General features: G+C 42.0%; 1 protein-coding gene across 5 annotated transcripts in view; it reads right to left on the reverse strand.

Moving 5' to 3' along the window:
- ryr3 (ryanodine receptor 3) overlaps positions 1 to 17,802 on the reverse strand; it is a 98,733-nt gene that overhangs the window by 24,344 nt on the left and 56,587 nt on the right. For all 5 annotated transcript variants that reach the window (XM_017456156.3, XM_017456154.3, XM_017456153.3 and 2 more), the window contains 27 exons: positions 15,186 to 15,459; positions 14,956 to 15,070; positions 11,917 to 12,049; positions 10,369 to 10,472; positions 9,763 to 9,898; positions 9,455 to 9,638; positions 9,011 to 9,122; positions 8,088 to 8,208; positions 7,429 to 7,598; positions 6,807 to 7,027; positions 6,614 to 6,704; positions 5,409 to 5,549; positions 4,837 to 5,000; positions 3,917 to 3,995; positions 3,708 to 3,797; positions 3,472 to 3,612; positions 3,329 to 3,391; positions 3,101 to 3,176; positions 2,891 to 3,014; positions 2,592 to 2,707; positions 1,828 to 1,895; positions 1,565 to 1,686; positions 1,364 to 1,413; positions 1,186 to 1,246; positions 734 to 972; positions 312 to 393; positions 94 to 224 (listed from right to left, as the gene is read on the reverse strand). In XM_017456156.3, coding sequence (XP_017311645.1) covers positions 94 to 224; positions 312 to 393; positions 734 to 972; positions 1,186 to 1,246; positions 1,364 to 1,413; positions 1,565 to 1,686; positions 1,828 to 1,895; positions 2,592 to 2,707; positions 2,891 to 3,014; positions 3,101 to 3,176; positions 3,329 to 3,391; positions 3,472 to 3,612; positions 3,708 to 3,797; positions 3,917 to 3,995; positions 4,837 to 5,000; positions 5,409 to 5,549; positions 6,614 to 6,704; positions 6,807 to 7,027; positions 7,429 to 7,598; positions 8,088 to 8,208; positions 9,011 to 9,122; positions 9,455 to 9,638; positions 9,763 to 9,898; positions 10,369 to 10,472; positions 11,917 to 12,049; positions 14,956 to 15,070; positions 15,186 to 15,459 — 3,408 coding nt within the window. The remainder of the gene's footprint in view (positions 1 to 93; positions 225 to 311; positions 394 to 733; positions 973 to 1,185; positions 1,247 to 1,363; positions 1,414 to 1,564; positions 1,687 to 1,827; positions 1,896 to 2,591; positions 2,708 to 2,890; positions 3,015 to 3,100; positions 3,177 to 3,328; positions 3,392 to 3,471; positions 3,613 to 3,707; positions 3,798 to 3,916; positions 3,996 to 4,836; positions 5,001 to 5,408; positions 5,550 to 6,613; positions 6,705 to 6,806; positions 7,028 to 7,428; positions 7,599 to 8,087; positions 8,209 to 9,010; positions 9,123 to 9,454; positions 9,639 to 9,762; positions 9,899 to 10,368; positions 10,473 to 11,916; positions 12,050 to 14,955; positions 15,071 to 15,185; positions 15,460 to 17,802) is intronic.

Consider the following 17,802-nt stretch of genomic DNA (forward strand, 5'->3'; position numbering starts at 1 on the left):
CTTCAATAGATTCGTCTGAACGAGTTATCGGGAAAAAAAAATTGTAAAAAATGGATACGTATATGTATTTACTATAATACTACGTGCACTCACTTGCTCTCTCACGGGGTGTCTTGGTATTGAAGACAGAGCGTGGGTTGTGCATGTTCAGATGAGGCTCCAGGAAAGCCACGGGCATGGCTCCCACTAGAGTCGCCAAGCATTCTCCCAGCACAGGAAGCTGCCTATTTAAATGCAGAACTCAGACATGAATAATTCAGAGAAAAAGAGATAACATCCAGACCGACAAGGCAATCCGAAATGTACGTTACTTTTCAACGTAGATGTTTTTGCCCGTTCCCAGGGAGTATAGGCTGGTCAGAATTCGATAGCAGGACAGCTGAACGTCATCCACTGTAACGCAGCAACAGAACGCAATATTACCGCTTTCACGGGAGAAAAACAATCTTTTACGGTGCAAACGTTTGTCACTGTGTCACATTTAATGGCGTCTCTTTCGTAGCTGTAATTAGAGAAGTATAATAATAGAGAAACTTTATTTAAGTGACCGTATGGACCTCTGATGAACTTTTTTTATAACACGGTTTAATGTACATCATGCTGGTCCTTTCAGGATTTTACACAACACTGACCTGTATGTCAGACTGATCTAACGTAATGAGAACACCTCACTTGTCTCATTTTTGTAGCTGCTCTGTTGGATCGTGTGACACGTGACCGATTGTCCACTTACACAGCAAGTCCGCCCCGAACTGGTGCTCAGTGATGTGCTGAAACAGAGCAGTAAGAATGGGCAGCAGCGCCACTGAGGTGTAGTTGATGATCTGTGCCACTCCCTTCATCTGGGTCCGAGATTGGCCCAGCTTTCCCAGCTTCAGGTTCTCCACAGTCTTCTCCAGGTCTTCTGCAGCGTTCTCAAAGAACGTCCTGACTCCAGCCTTCACCAGCTCAGAGCCGGACTTCATCACTGTCCTAGAAAAGGAGGCGACATCGTCAGCCCAGGAAACTCTTACACTCCATGTCGTGCTCTCATGTCGAGAACGATAATAAAATGTTCAAAATTCCAATTCGGAGACATGATCACGTGATCCGTTAAGACGGCGAGTTATCGTGACAGTTCAGTGTAGCACAATGAATGTGCCTGGGCTACAAAAAAGCAGTGACGCTGTATGTATGTGCTCTTACCTGAAGTCCAGTGAATGTGCCAGGATGTGCAGACAGCTCACCATTGTAGCAGAGTCACTTCCTGGCAAAGTAGGGTTGTTAAAGTGACGTACGTTAGAAGCTGAATAACTTACCCAAGACAAAGAAAGATTATGATGAGCGGTCTGCGGATAGTGATCGAGTCGGAAGTTGGCCTTACCAAACAGAGAGATCCGGTGTCTAACCAGAGAAGCCAGCTTATAGAAAAGACTGTAGAAAACACAGCGATGAGAAAATGAGCACTTGCATATTCCACCAACTTCTAATGATATTTCATGCCTCATTATCTTAGCAACAGAGCCTAATTCAAAGAAGGTGTGGACACTTAAAAATCAAAAATCAACAAACAAAACGGCTATACCTGGTGATCATCTCCTTCTCTTTGTTAGAAGCATATCCACTGCTGCTCAGGTTGATGCTGGGAGAAGACAGGAAGTAAAGGCAGTGATTCTTAAAGTACTGGTCCAGTAACGGCAGCAGGACCTGTAGCAAACACACATCAGAAGCAGGCGTATAAATGATCAGATTCACTTCTTATAGCGAGTGAAGTATTGTACGCATGATCAGTGGCTAGGAATGAATGGAAATATGTTTTGAGAACATTTATCTTCAGATGTGTCACACCTTCGCGAAGAACTTAATCTCTTGCTCGTGAGGCGATTTGTCCGTTTTTCCGCTGGAGGCCATCGCCTCTGTGAAAGAAATTTATAAAGATAAATGCTTGAGTAAGACGCTCGAAAAGGAATCCCGTCTAAGACGCCTGCGGTTCTGCAGAACGCGTGAAATCACCCCCAGACAATAATTTCAACATTTTATCCTTCGCTGTACTGAGAAAAAATAAAAACAAGCCCATTTACTCAAACTTACTCACAAAAGGGCGGCCTTTTGGACGGTCGGTAAACATTTATATGAAAACAGGAATGTTTAGTCGATAGTATTTGGAGCTCGCGCTTTGTGTGTATTCTGTGTATATGTTTAAAATCTGTATATTTTGTCCCTGAAGAGACGAGACCGCTCTGCAAGTAGTCCACGCGGCTCAAATTAAGCACGATCAGTGTTTGGCAGATGCCGTGTGGGTCCTGCAGAACCTTTGGGAACGGTTAAATAACTTGGGTGTATGATTAGGGTGTAGTTTGGAATCCGTGTTGCATACGGAACACATCTGACATGTTTATTCTCTAAAACGACGGAGTTTTGAGTGTAGAGGTTTATCTGTTCTTTTCGAAGTTTTCGGGCAACGTGTCGAAATTCTTATTCGTGATATTTGAGTCAAAAGCTTGTAGAAGATAGCGATTGAATGATCGCTTAAACGACGTACAATATAGATAATCGCATCTCGTTTTTTATTTATTTATTCATGACAAATGTTCTGGATTTTTTAAACTCACCCAGATGTGCTATGAATTCCTGTGCCGAGTCTACGTAACTCAACAGCCTCTTAAGGAACTTGTAGGCGATCCTCTTTTCCATAGAGGAAGAATCCTGCTCTATGTCCTTCAAACCTCTAGTAAGAAACATCGCCAGTGAACGATCGATACAAGTGATACCCAATACGCATCATTTATTACTGTAAGGAGTGTTCATGACAAAACACATAGCTCATTCTCAAAACACTCACATTCTTGTAAGAAGCCGGCAAAGATGGACACGTCAAAGAAAAAAGCCAAGCTCGCAGAGGCACGCATACCTGCTTATTGCATATCCGTTGATCTGCAGGAATTTGAAGAGCTCCTGAGCCTTTTCTCGGTCTCTGAACTTCTCCTTTGCTGTCAGAGTGTCATAGGGTACCAGCAGTGGGTGAGTCCCACCTCCTGTCAATAGAAACACAACGTATGTGGTGAATTGTGAAACCCTGGACAGTACAGGTCTCCTTTTTCTCCAAAGAAAACAATTCTACCTTTGCTGCTGAGTTCCATTTTCTTTTTCTTCGCCCAAATATTGTGGTAATTTTCCGCTACAGTCTCTACCATACTCTGCAGACAGTGTTGATAGGGATGAGTATACAACATAAGAACAATAAGAATAATAATGTCTTAGGAGAAGACGTTCTTACTCATTTTTTTTTTTTTTTTTTTAATTCACACTGGTGACTAAGCAACTAATATGGACTAAAACCAGAACGTACCTGTAATTCTCTAGACAAGATTACATTTTCTAAATCCACAGGTGCTGGATGAAATCCATCTCCCTTTAAAAGACGACGCGTATGAAATACATGTCGATTCAATAGCTTGTTATCTTGCCTCGTTGCATTTTAAATCTTCCTACCTGGGAAGCCTCTGAGATCTGTTTCCCTGACTCACGCTGCTGGAACATGGCCTCTCCTTCTTTGGTCCTCTCGATGGTCCAACCCATAGCCAACATGCTCTTCAGAGACTCCTTCACGGGATAGCGGTAGGTCTCCCGCTCCTGAACCGATTCCAACCGATGGAGAGGAGTTACCACATTATCATCTCTGTGAATAATTGCCCCGCACTAGATATTTTTTTTAGAAACATGGGTACCTTCTCACTCAGTGCTTTATATTGCTTCAGAAGAGGGTGAGTTTTGGCTTGGTCATCTACCTTCTCACCTGCAGTCCAGCCGAGTGCAAACTGTCAGAGGACAGAAGGTCAGATCATTTGTGTCATACACTGCGTGGTTATTCGTGTAAATCTCCACAGTGTTATCTGAAAATCTCAAAATGTTGAACAACATTCAGTCCGTCACTTACCTTCTCAGAAGACCATTTCTCATGGCAATGCTCAGCATATTTGTTGGCAATGTAATCCAGTTTTTCAGGCAGTGAAATGCTGGAAATAGAAGGTGACATTCTGTTATATTTGTGAGAGAAATACGATGCATTTATTTATTTATTTATTATATAAATAACTGGGAGTTTATACTCTTTGTAATTCATCTGAAGTTGGATTGAATCAAACGAAATTTTGCAGGAAGGATTCCAGTTTAAAAATATATGAATAAATAAAAAAATCAGGAACGCAACATTCTAATTCGAAATTTGCTGGCGCAATATATTTCAAATTCGCTCTATCGCAAGTTCTGCAACACCGCACTCACGAACCTCAGAGAAGCAAACGTGCACACGTCCAGTCGTTTCTATTCATGGGCCTCCCACGATGCATTTCAGTTTGATTAACTGAATTTGAAATGCGTGTTCTCCTAAAACTATAGCAATATTGTATTGATTATAATCCGAGTCATTAAAGAAAAAAAAAAATTAATCTGATTCAATTGGCATAAAATATATAAATATATATATATAATTTTTTTCAAAATTACAATTTGAGATTTTCAAAATTACAATCAAAATCCTAGTGGAGCAAATATCATTCCATAAAAATGTCACTGAGATTGTATAGTTATTCAGGCCAGTAATGTATGCGACAAAATAAGCCTGTTGTTCGACACCATTTGAGCAGGGGAAGGGGCGGGTAATGCTGTGTGCATTTCTAATTTGCATATTCATAGAATCTGTATTTGGATTCTGTTAAGTTCAAGAAAGAAAAGTCATGATGGCGAGGGAAAGCTATTATACCAATGCCTTGTGTCCCATTAGTAAAGCTAACAAAGGCCCTCAGATGAGTTGCCTGGAACTCCATATAGATTTATTAGTACTTGCGTAGTGCTTACTTGGCAGTGCTGATAGGCTTGGGATCAAAGTTTCCTTGTCCATCCACAGAGGCCTGCTTTACCAGAGTGTTGGCTGGGCTCATGTCGACGTAATCAGGTGGGATCGCTCCACCTATGGCACTCAGACATGGCATAGCCATTTTGAAAAGCTCTGCGTCGTATTTCTGCAGGAGAGATTATGGAAGGAGAGGGACTGTAATGAGTGCTGCACATCTGTGCTGTCCCATGCTATGAATATTAAGCAGGGGTAAAGTCTGAGTGAGCACATAGACTCCTTGGAGGTAAAGGACCATGAGTACGTGTAAATGAAATGATTCCTTATTCGTTGAATTCTGACTGAACAAGTCTGTTACAGATAGAAGTCAGTATTCCAGAATATCTCAGTGATTCTCAGTGTACAGCTCAGGCCAAGGTTCAGGACTTAGACGGTTAGACGCAAAACGTTTGAAACCGAAACATTATTTATACGTTTTTCTTTTAAATACATACGAAAAATTCTCCCATTGAGTATTAATTAAAAAAAAAATTTAAATACAGAAATATTCATAAAACACCATTTTAGGCTGATGTACCTTCTGAGAGAGTGCGTCAAAAAGTCCCCAGAAAAGCTTCTTGGTGAGGTGGAGCTCCTCTTCTGATGCCATGCCGTAACTGCCCAGGCCGGAGGGCAGGCAGTAGTATTTCCAGTTCTGTTCATAGTGATTGGTCAAAAGCTACAATAACAAAAAAAAGCACATTACCAGACAAACCTATACAAAAGCATATCGTTCCTTCATTCATATGGGGCTATGTTCAGCATGTTTACACGGAGATTACTTTTCAACGGCACACACATGGAGTATTTCAAAAATGTTAATTTTCTGATAACTCTCTCTACTGCTAATAAGGTGGAGCGCGTGGAGCTACGGCCAGCAGTCAATACTATATGTATTTAGGTTTCCGTTCTTAGTAATTTACCAACACTTCTGAGGGAAATGCTGGTGCTTCCAGAAATTTCGTCTTGTTTCCACGGTCATTCTGACTCTACAATATTTCTAAGACACTTCATGTGTACATGTTTCACCAGAAGACCGCTAGATAACTTGTTAGCTCCAGTCACAAGGTATGTAGTTTATGCTTGTGTCTATATTTTCCAGCTGCCTAAAAACAGTGTCTTTATTACTTGAACTATAGATGTTCGACCACAGCAGTAGCTGGCTGGCTCGCTGTGAGACTGATGGCAGGCACTAGGATGCTGTTACACATTGGTAGTTGAGAGGTCAAGCGTAGGCTTATATGTTTGCACCTACTATACAAAAGATTATGAGGAATCCATGATGACAGTTGGATCAGGTGACTTGGAAGCCCTTGGGGGTGTACATGAGTGCGTGTGTGTGTGGATTTGTATTGGTAGGTGTGAAGTGCTCACACTTTTTTTTTTTTTTTTTTTTTTATCTGGCACTGAGCCTTCCAGTATACATTACAGATACAGAAGCCTATAGGGATAACATCAGATTTGCACCCCCAGTCAGTCAGAAATGCTGCTGAATATGGAACTAAAGTGCATTTTACACAGGAAAGAATAATAGAAAAATGAACACAAAACCTATATGCTTAAATCATACAAGTTTACTAGTTTCATTTCATCATCTAATAATGGACCAGGATCTTAAATTTTATAACCCCGAGATGTGTCGCAACATAAAAAAAAACAAAACATAAAACGTTACTTTTATATTGACACAGTATTTAATTATAATAAATGCATTTAATATAGGAACTACAATGAAATGCCTACTTTTATGGGCATCTTGCAGTATTCTGTGAGTTGTGGTACATCAAAGACCAGACGGCGAAGGAGCTGCTGCAGCATAGATGGCCGCAGGTGTCTGAGTAGATAAGCAATTAAAGAATATTTACACAGAGTCTGAAACCAGCTATGGAGCTGTTAAATTTCCACATAAAAGGCTGGATTACAACATGGCTCTTACTTGCAGATGGCAAGCAGGCACTCCTCGATGGAGTCTCTCTGGGCCTTGGTGAGCGAGCGGCCCTTGGACAGTCTGTAGATGGTGTGAAGTGTGGAGTCCATGAGTGTAGCGTAGTGCTCCGTATGAGCAAAGAGGTGCGCACATCGCGTCAACAAAGGCAGCACGGCTGAGCCGATATACCTGTTCAAGGCCAGTGCCGTCTCTGTGGTGCTCAGCACCTCCTAGTTGCAGTGGCGCAAAACACAACGTTAATCAACGATAATCACGTGGTCAGAAATCAGCTCATTATATAATAAAACGTGTTTTTAATGATCGATTTCTACTGGGCTGAACGGCACGTTTGAGCGCGGTTGTGAAGCTTCACTAAGATCACTGCAGAAGAATCGGAGACACAGGGATAGCTGAAAATCTCATCGGAAGATCTGAGCTAACACTGAGCATGTACTGAATAGTAATTCATACCGCAAGTGTTGCTGCTTCATAAACTAGAAGAACCCATCATGTTCCAGTATGGAACATGAAGTCAGACCATGCTTATATTCCTGGCATTCGACTGAAGCGCAATTTCTGACCCCTAACTAGGAGGGGGGGAAAAAACTAAGAAAACTGGTGAGCCACTCACCGTGTCCAGAGACGCCGAGACCCTGAAGTCAGGCAGGAAGCCCACCTCTAAAAGGTTTAGCAAGAAGCTTTGGTCCTCGATACCATACACACGATCCAAGAAGAGCACCATTGGTGATTTGTGCTCTGGACAGAAACTAGCATTCATGTCTGGCTCGGTCACACTGCCATCTGGAGATGCAAAGAAAAACACTTTAGCAAGGGGGGAAAAAAAAGCAATCCAAACACATCTTAAGCAACAGATGCAGTATCGTTAAGTTGTTGGGATTTGAAGACAATGCAACACACAGAACAGGGAAGATTGTAGGGCAAGACTTGATTGCTAAAAGATGCCATTCCAAAATGAACACTAGGTGTCAGACTTGACGCTGGTCTATATAGTCAGTAGCATTATTTTTGCTTGATAATAGCTGTAAAACATAATATGAATATTTTTTTGTCCCTACCCATGTGTGCATAGTGACATTAGAAATGCAGAAGGCATTTAAATCATTGTATTCTGCCAAGAGATTACAGAGAAACAGAGGTCTTGCTTTAAAGAAACTGATATTCCATAAATGGGTCACAATATGACCACCAGGGACTTTTAAAAACAAAAAAAAAGTCCATTTTGATTTCAGGTTGTCTTTAAGTGGTTAGTTGTGATGAAATGTGTCTAACCTTTGTTGAGTACTGGCACTTTGAGTGGTATGCTGATGATGCCCACTAAGTCTTTGGTAGGCACTAGGGAACGCAGGATGGCACGGATACGCAAAGCTTCACCCTTGCCTGTGTTGATTAACTGTGAAACATCAATAATACAATACGTTCATATACAGTAGGACTGCGCGATGAATCGAATTTTCAATTTCAATTTTCGGCCTCCAACGGTTATGAAAAGAAAATCATTGAAATAAAACGGTTATCGTGCTGCATTCCGTTTCGCAAATGTTCTCGTTCAGCCGTTTGGAAACCGTTAGGTTTCGAGGAGTCCGATGTGGAACAAAAAGACAGAACGTTTGGTATCACTGGAAAGCTCATTTCCTCTAGCATCATGACAGCTGATCTAATTACGCTCATTTCCTTTCTAAACTACAGGACGATCTAAACCAGGAGACAGAATTTCATCGGCTAAGGAAGTTTAAAGTTCATTTCGGGCGACGCGATTCGCCGAAACGTGTCACGTGACGTGTTCCTCTAGCTTTGTTTAATTTATTTAATTAAACAAATTTATTCCCTTTTGTTTTACCGATTTTTTTGGTTTTTTTTGTTTTCAGTTGAATTATATTCAAGGAAATCCACTGTTTAAAATACAATACAAAGTTGTTTTGTTTTAAAGTTCAGTACATGCATGACGTTTCCGAAGTCGAGGAGTAATCGTGTTTAATAATCGTGATCTCAATATCAACCAAAATAATCGTGATTATGATTTTTGCCATAACCGAGCAGCCCTAATGTACAGTGTGAATCACGTCAACCGTCTGATAAAGCATTATTGAATGTTTCTTGCTAAACCAAATACCTAAATTTACCATAGAAAACAAATGTTTTAAAGCTTTTAAATGTGCAGTTATTTTGTTTCGGTAAAGGCGGGCAGAACTCACATGCATCTCAGGAGCACAACGTCCCAGCAGATCAATAAGGGCTGAGTAGAAGGACATGATCGAGTTGCCCATGTGTGCCACCTCTTCCTCTTCCTCCCCATCCTCCCCAGACCTGTCACACACACACACACACACACACACACACACACACACACACACACACACACACACACACACACACACACACACACACACACAGAGTACACGTTCAATCAGCCACTTTCATTGCTTTCAGTGGGAGGTCAGAAGCAGAGCAACAGGAACTGAACTACATCAAAACAATTCTCAATGGCCAGACTACCAGATAATGGCTTGGAGATTAGCAGGGACTTAGAGTACCTGTTATTGTTACTAGCAGGGACTTAGACTACCTGTCTGATATGCTACATGGATACATGAAATTAAAATGTATCCATTAGTGGCAGAGGTCATGTGGGATCTTACACAGGAGCTCCTCCTTCAGGCAGGTTGGGCAGATCGAGAGCAGGGTCCTCAGAGATCTTGATGGCCTCCAGCATGGCAGCCAACAGACCTTGTCCCCCCTCTCCCCTCAGAGCAGGGCCAAAGCACTCAGGACGCCTGATCAACAACTTTACCACCACATTGGCATTCTCCTCTACACTCTCACCTGAAGAAAATAACAGCAAACATTCAAGTAGCCTGATGCATATCTGTGGTGTCTTTATAGAGTAACCCCTCATTCATCATATCAGACAATAGCAGGAGATCTGGGAGACTGAAGCGAAGCACACCATTGACAAAGACAGCGAATCGGAGGAAAGACAGGTAACGTTCTCCTTCTATAGGATTCCAGCCGATGTCAGGGTATCCCTTAGCTACCAGCATAGGACAGCTCTGTAGACCACAACCAGCCAAGTATGTCACCACCTGTACAGAATAAATGTGGGAATTAGCTTCATTGTACCGAGCTACCTACGCAAGGTCTATTGGAAAAACCCTAATGCAAAAATTCATGATACACTTATTTACTAGTAACACTAAAACAAGTATTAGTATCAGTATATATTTTTATTATTCGTGCACGTTACATTTCTTTTAATTTAATATCTAAATATTTTTGGATAAGTAAATGATAATGAGTCTTTAGTGATCACATATACACGTGCACGGTGAAATTCTTTACTTCGCATACCCCAGCATGTTAGGAAGTTGGGGGTCAGAGCGCAGGGTCAGATATGATACAGCGTCCCCTGGAGCAGAGAGGGTTAAGGGCCTTGCTCAAGGGCCCAACAGTGGCAGCTTGGCAGTGCTGGGGCTTGAACCCTCGACCTTCCGATCAGTAACCCAGAGCCGAACCCCAATTTACCCCAATGTCATCAAATCATCATGTACATTACCTTCTCCAGGTCCGGTTCCTCTAAAGCCAGGGCCAGACTGTTGTTGTCCATCACTGAGGACGCAGCCACATCCAGAGGAGTGGAGCCCCTCATGGCTGGACAAGCTGTAGAAAAGACAAAGCTGTTATGTTTTGTCTCGTTCCAGTACACTCTTTAGTAAATTCACCAGCAGGGTGCAGTCTTTCCTCACCTTTGTGAAAATGGCATACTAAAACAAACGAAACAAAACAAAAAAACCCAGACAAAATATTACGTTGCTATATTTGGTATCATAGTAGGTTTGGGATGTATCTAATGATCACTGAATCATCATTAGCCTGTTTGTATAAATAAAAATGCATTTAAATGTGCGGGATCTGTTTTTGAAAATATGACCTAGATCTGTAATTACCATATTGTTTCATAAAGACGTTAGAGAAACCGTGATCTGCGATATTTCCCTGCAATCGGTTTCCACGTGTTTCAGGCTTCCGCTTATATTTCGCTAGCCCAGAAATTAGCGATACCACTTGCACAGTTTTTCCCGTCTTCCTCAAAATGGGATTCTCAAGGCAGTTTCAAGACAGCGGCTGGCGTCAGTCGGAGTCAAAAGGAAGGATTTCAATGTTTACCCAAATACGATTAGTCTCAGGGGCTCTGAATGTTGCACGATGAATATGTATATCGACTTGTACAGTAATTTATACACGTACTATGAAGATGAAAATGCATTTGAGCTAAAAGTACACGTCGTATCCCACGAAACAAATAAAAACCCATTTGAAAAATCAACAGCAAGTGAATGAAGATATTTACGTTTCTCCCATCTCCAGCATAGTTCTATTCTCCCATCCAACTTCTAGCAGCGCTGACATTTCCATAGATACTCAGTTTCTTGTATGAACAGATCCCACTCTGACCATGTTGAAATGTGGCTTTAGCTTTCATGATAATTATTTGACTGCTTGCTAGTGTGACAGGAGGAAAATGAGAATTTGCTCTGGGCTGAGCAACAGTGCTGATATATGGAGATGGGCAAAGGCTCCTGCAGAGTCAGACAGTCTTAGTAGCCTGACTCATTCCTCACAGTAACAGCTCAAGCCCAAGAACTACAACAGCACGGCTTCCGATACCGTATGCTCCCGTGTTAATCGTCGTAGTCGTGAACAGACGTGTGCAACGAGCGCACCAAACGTAATTTTCCCCTCGAGTTCTATTTCTGTAGCGTGCAACCCGGAGGACGTCAGGTTTCTAGTTAGAAACAATACAGAATGCAATATTCTCGCGACAGTATGCAGTGTACACCCATAATGTAAACAGCACATGAGGTATACTTCAGTCTGTAGCTTCTGATGTCAATTCAAACCTCACCAAATTTATTGGATTAATGCAGTTTACGTGATCTTAAAAGGTGACGAACGGATATTTGCATGTCATGTTTTCTAAATCAGTGTAAGAAAATATGTTAATGATTATTCCACACCCAGCATATTTCCCACACACACACACACAGTGTCCAGTGTAAAATGAAAAGCATGTGTGTGTGTGTGTGTGTGTGTGTGTGTTTACCCAGCCCCACACTGCTGTTCTCCAGTAGGTAGCTCAGGTGTTCAAACATGGCTTTCTGATTCTCACGGCTGATGCGACAGAAGTAGCAGAGGAAGCGGCAGCAACTGGCCACCATTTTGGGGAAAGCAATCTCCTGCAGAGACATAAAAACTTTCTTTGTAAATCTACAACAGGTCAGGACCTCTCTTCACTCATTTTCCCGATGCCGCCATACTGACAACTCTTCAATCTAGTTGTGTGTCACCAGAGTACTTAAGTCTTACTATATCTAGGATAAGACTATGTTTTCTGCACTGGCGTTTTGTGATTATAATTGGTTCCTTTTATACGTTGTACAGGTCGAACTCTACTACCGCGAAGACTTGTATGAATCATCTTTAGTCCTTCAGGTTATTAATCCTTACAGGTTATCCAGGTGCTATCTTCAGCTGTTTGCCTTTTTATAAGTTATTTACTGTAAATGTACACTTTTTAAAAGGTGCATTTTTTCTGTTTTTCTAAGTCCAGATTTGAGGGATTAGACTCAACCGGGCATGCAAGCGACACATTTTGGGTTTAGACAGATGTGAAGAGAAATGTGAGTGCCGGGTCGCGGCTCATGTATCTGGTGTCCATGTTACCCATCTAGAGGCCCCCTTAATGAAGCTGCCAAGGCGACATGAGAAGTACCAGGGTGATGCGTCACCGCAGGGCCCCAAAAAGCATCTACATGTTCTCTGCTGCCATTAAATTACAGGCCTGTCACCTGGCGTTGCCCAAAAAGGAGCGGCATCAGAGTTCACCTTCTCACCCGATACTCCTTCAATCATCATGGGTATTAAGTGGTTAGACTTTGAGAGGCTCTTTATCTGCTGAGCTTTCTGACTATAAAGAACGTAGGTTTTTTGAGGCAGGCACAAACCTTACACATCAAGAAGCTTTGGTCAAACGTGGATCTCATACTTTGATCATTACAGTAGTTAATATGAATGCCCAATTTAAATCTATTCTGGAGGGGTAATTACAGTATTTGGCAGACGCCTTTATCCAGAGCAACATATACAACTGAGCAGTTGAGGCTCACGGGCCCAATACTGGCAGATTGGCAGTGCTGGGATTTGAACTCACAACCTTCCAATGTGAAGTCCAATGTCTTAACCGCTGAGCTATCACTTCCCTAATTCAGGGTAATTCAATGAAGTGGTAGCTGATTGTTGATCGGAAGGTTGGGAATTCAAATACTGGCACCAGCAAGCTGCCACTGCTGGGCCCTTAACCCTCAACTGCTCAGTTGAATAATTGAGATATATGTAAGTCGCTATAGATAAGGGGGTTTGTCAAATGCCACAAATGTAAATAGTGTAAACAGCATGAGATAGTCCATTACCTTAACATAACTACATACATTGCTGTGAAAAGCTATTTGCTCCATCCTGATTTCTTCTGTTTTTGTGTAGATCTCGTACTAAATTGTTCCAGAAATTAAAACAAAATGTAAGATAATACAAAGGCAACCTGAGTAAACACACAATACAGTTTTTCAATGATAATGTTATTTATTGAAGAAAAAAGTTATCCAATAACAACTGGGCCTGTGTGAAAATGTATTTGCCCCCTTAGTTATTAATTCCCCAAATCTAGGAGTCTGCATTGATAATGGAGATCAGCTGGACGAGACACAACCAGACCTGATTACTGCAAACCCTGTTCAATCACATCAACACTTAAATAGAACTTTCTCATCAGCATGAAGTTGGTTAAAAGGTCTTACTCAGTAACACACTATGGCAAAACTGAAAGAAATTCCAGAAACGATGAGGAAGAAGGTGATTGAAAGACACCAGTCTGGGAAGGGTTACAAAGCTATTTCAAAGGCTCTGGGACTCCAAAGAACCACAGCGAGAGCCGTGATCTCCAAATGGAAAAACTCGGCACGGTAGTGAACTTTCCCAGAAGTGTCCGACCTTCCGAAATTCCTCCAAGAGCACAGCGACGACTCATCCAGGAAGTCACAACAGAGCCGAGGACAACATCAAAGGACCTACAGGTCACTCTTGCATCAATAAAGGTCAGTGTTCATGACTCCAGTATCAGAAAGACACTGGGGGGGAAATGGCTCCATGGAGGAGTGGCGAGGTGAAAACCACTGCTGACCCAGAAGAACATTAAGACTCGTCTGAATTTCACCAGAACACACCTTGATGATCCTCAAACCTTTTGGGAGAATGTTCTGTGGACTTATGAGTTTAAAGTGGAATTGTTTGGAAAACAGGAGTCCCGTTACATCTGGCGTAAACCAAACACAGAATTACACAAAAAGAACATCACACCTACGGTCAAGCATGGTGGAGGTAGTGTGATGGTGTGGGGATGCTTTACTGCTTCAGGTTCTGGGCAACTTGCAGTAATTGAGGGGAAACATTAATTCTGCTCTCTACCAGAAAATCCTACAGGAGAATGTCTGGTCTTCAGTCCGTAAGTTGAAACTCAAGTGCAACTGGATTATGCAGCAAGACAATGATCCAAAGCGTAGGAGTAAATCCTAGTCCTAGAAGAACGTGAAAGACTGATCTCCAGTTATCAGAAGTGTTTGGTTGCAGTTATTGCTGCTAAAGGTGGCACAACCAGGTTGTAAGTTTAAGGGGGCAATTAGTTTTTCACATGGGTGATAGGTGTTGGAGAACATTTTTGGCTTCAATAAAAAATAATAAAAACTGTATTGTTTGTTTTCTCAGGTTGCCTTTGTTTTATGTCGTATTTCACTTGAAGATATAAAACTATTTAGTATGAGAGATACACAAAAAACAAGCACTGTAATTCAAATAAAAGTAAGGACATAATTCAATTTAAAAACTGAATCCCCATAGGTTAGAGTTCATGTTATGACGTTTGGAGAATACACAGTGGCAAGTTAATCTATAATTTTAATTCAATAGTCAAATACAGTAAATATAATGAACACAGGCTAGAATGTAAAGGTTTGTAAAATATGTGTTCATTTGCTCTCTAGAACAAAAAACAGGTCTGGCACTCTTCTGACTATAAGAAAAAGAACTGTACCTTAGATTTGTCTCCTCCAAGCACATTGACCATGACCTCCATGACTGTCTCGTGCATGCCCAGAACCCGCATCAGATTTGGATGCTGATAAAACACTTTGTTGTTCATTATATCCCTATGAGACAAAAAGTCAATAGTCAGTTGGCATAAGAACAGTTTTACCCCAGTCCTAAACCCTTCACCAAAGTTTCACCAGCTACACTGAATGTGCCTATACTAGATGTCCCTACCCCAGGCCATCGATCATGAGCTGGCCCTCCTCTTCACCCATTCTGACGCTGAGCAGAGAGCGGATCTGACCCAGCGAGGCCAGTAGGTTAATGGCATCCTGCACAGATTTCTCGCTGATGGTGTAGCTTTTTCTCATGGCACGTAGCAGCTCACCAATGCCATCATACTGCCTCCGGAGCAGGCTGAACATGCTTCGCACCAACGCTGGGTTCTGCATTTTGCATTCCTGAGCCCAGCTCACCATTGTCTGAGAGATCAGCTCCTTCAGGTTAGCTAAGAACAATAACGCAGACATTGAGATTTTCTTTCTGAATAATGGGTTAAATAAATTGTCTGTGTGAGAGAAGATCCACAGAGAAGCTTTTAACAATGTCTCTATGAGGTTTAAGTAAGTCCATCAGAACTCCTCTGACTGTAAACTATACGGCAATATATGGCATCACGAACAGTCCTAGTGGCAGTTTAATTGAACAATATGGCATCCACCCTCATTATTCTGCAGCTTACAAAATAGCACTCGGTTTAGCACATACTTTGCATTTAATTTTGCGCTCCAACAGTTACTTCTAACCACAGCTTCATGAAGACACAAGACACTGAATCAAAGTCATGAAATCATAATACGTGCATGGGATATACTGTACGATGCTTGTCATGTATTTAATGAACTATTTTGAGTTGTTGAATAAATTAAATAATGCCAATATTGGCTTTAATTCAAATGTGCTCTCTCGTAAAGAAAAAAGTGCTGACGGCACACTCACATACTGCTCCTAGCTTGAGTCGATACCATGCCAGAAAATGTGCTTAAGTTCAAGTTCAGGATCATGTGGAATTGAGACATAACCTCTGAATCAATCATCGCTTAACCCATTAACAGGCACACAATGAAATACTGTGCAAAGAATGTTAGTAATTCGATCACAGTCAACAGCATTTCATTGTGTTTTCTTCTCCAAACTCACCCTTTAGATGAGGAATTACCGATGTCTACAGGCTGGTTAGGTTTAAGGTAACAGTAGAAGTGCCTGTTGAGCACAATGGGCCAGTAATACAGTTTCAGTAATCGGTTACCTGTGCTAGCCTGCCTAGTTAGTCGTATTCTTTTTGTTAAAAATGGGAAATAATGGGGTTTTTTGGTTTTGTTTTTTGTTTCTTACAAATATATTTTTTGAATGTAGCTCTTTTTGATAATCGACAAAAAGTTCTCTTTATAAAAGTTTATTCTGAATTTATGGTGAATTTGCTGATATTGTAAATCTAGCTCATAGCAGACAGCTAGCATAGTATAGCATAGCATAGCATAGCAGAGAACTCTGGCACTTTCAGAAACTAATCGACCATGCAGTATCATAGCTCATAGGCACATGAATGTAGTATTTTATCTACTTTCATTTGCTAACTTAGTTACATTTTGATTGACTTTTTAGCCCAGTAACTGAACGAGGAGTAGTGCTGGTCATTTCAAAGTCCGGTTTTCATAACAGATTTGAAAGCTATGTTTCAAAAACTTGTGCCCCTTGTGGATATATTACATCAAAAACGTCAGGGTGAGAAGGGAACGAGACGTTGCATTTAGTATAACAGTATGGGAGCGCCTTGCGAGCGTGACTGGTATCTGAAGCTTGTGTAAAATCATACCTCTACTTATAGGCCTGCCATGATCAGGTGACGTGGCAATTAAGCGCGTCGCATGATATATATATATGGCACCTGTGAACCACACCACCAGCCTCTATTATCTGAAGCGAAGATGCAATTCACAGGCCTGCCCTGGTATGACAGTGCTATGCAACGTCTCATTCCCTTCTCAGGGAACAGGGTGACGTTCCCTTTCAAAGGGAACTTCAACGTTACATTTAGCATAACAGTATGGGAACGGGAACACCCACTCTGTCATACCAAGGGTACGGCCTGTTCAAAAATACCCAAGCCCGAGGGTCACTGCAAGACACTCGAGCCGGGGGTGGAATGAATATCCAGGCTATAACAACGAATGAATGTGTGTGGCATAGACCACCCTGCAGCCGCACACACATCCTGCAAGGCTTTTGGAGAAAGCCTTCGAGGAGGCGACCGCCCTAGTGGAATGAGCTCTTATGCCCAGAGGCATGGTGAGACCACGCACCTCGTAAGCCATAGAGATTGCTTCCACTATCCAATTCGAGATGCGCTGTTTTGACAACGCATCATCTTTACTGTCGCCACCAAAGCAGACCAGCAGCTGCTCCGACTTACGCCACTGGCCGGAGCAGTGGACGTAAGTACAGAGAGCCCTTACTGGACACAGCAGGTGCATCCTCTCTTGTTCCGGTGTGAGGAACGGAGGAGGGCAGAAAGCCTGCAACACCACAGGGTGGGCAGCCGATGTAGGCACTTTAGGAATACAATCCGGCCTAGGATACAGGAAGGCCTTGGCTAATCCAGGGGCAAAGTCAAGGCAGGAAGGGGAAACAGAGAGAGCTTGTAGATCTCCCACTCGCTTGAGAGATGTCAGGGCCAGTAGGACTTCTGACTCTAAACTACCTTTAGAGTCAGAAGCTTCTCAGAGGCTGACTCTAAGGGCTCAAATGGGGCCACTGACAGACCTTCCAAGACCACAGAAAGGTCCCAGGA

This window comes from Ictalurus punctatus, chromosome 25, assembly GCF_001660625.3.
Source record: "Ictalurus punctatus breed USDA103 chromosome 25, Coco_2.0, whole genome shotgun sequence".
NCBI lineage: Eukaryota > Metazoa > Chordata > Actinopteri > Siluriformes > Ictaluridae > Ictalurus > Ictalurus punctatus.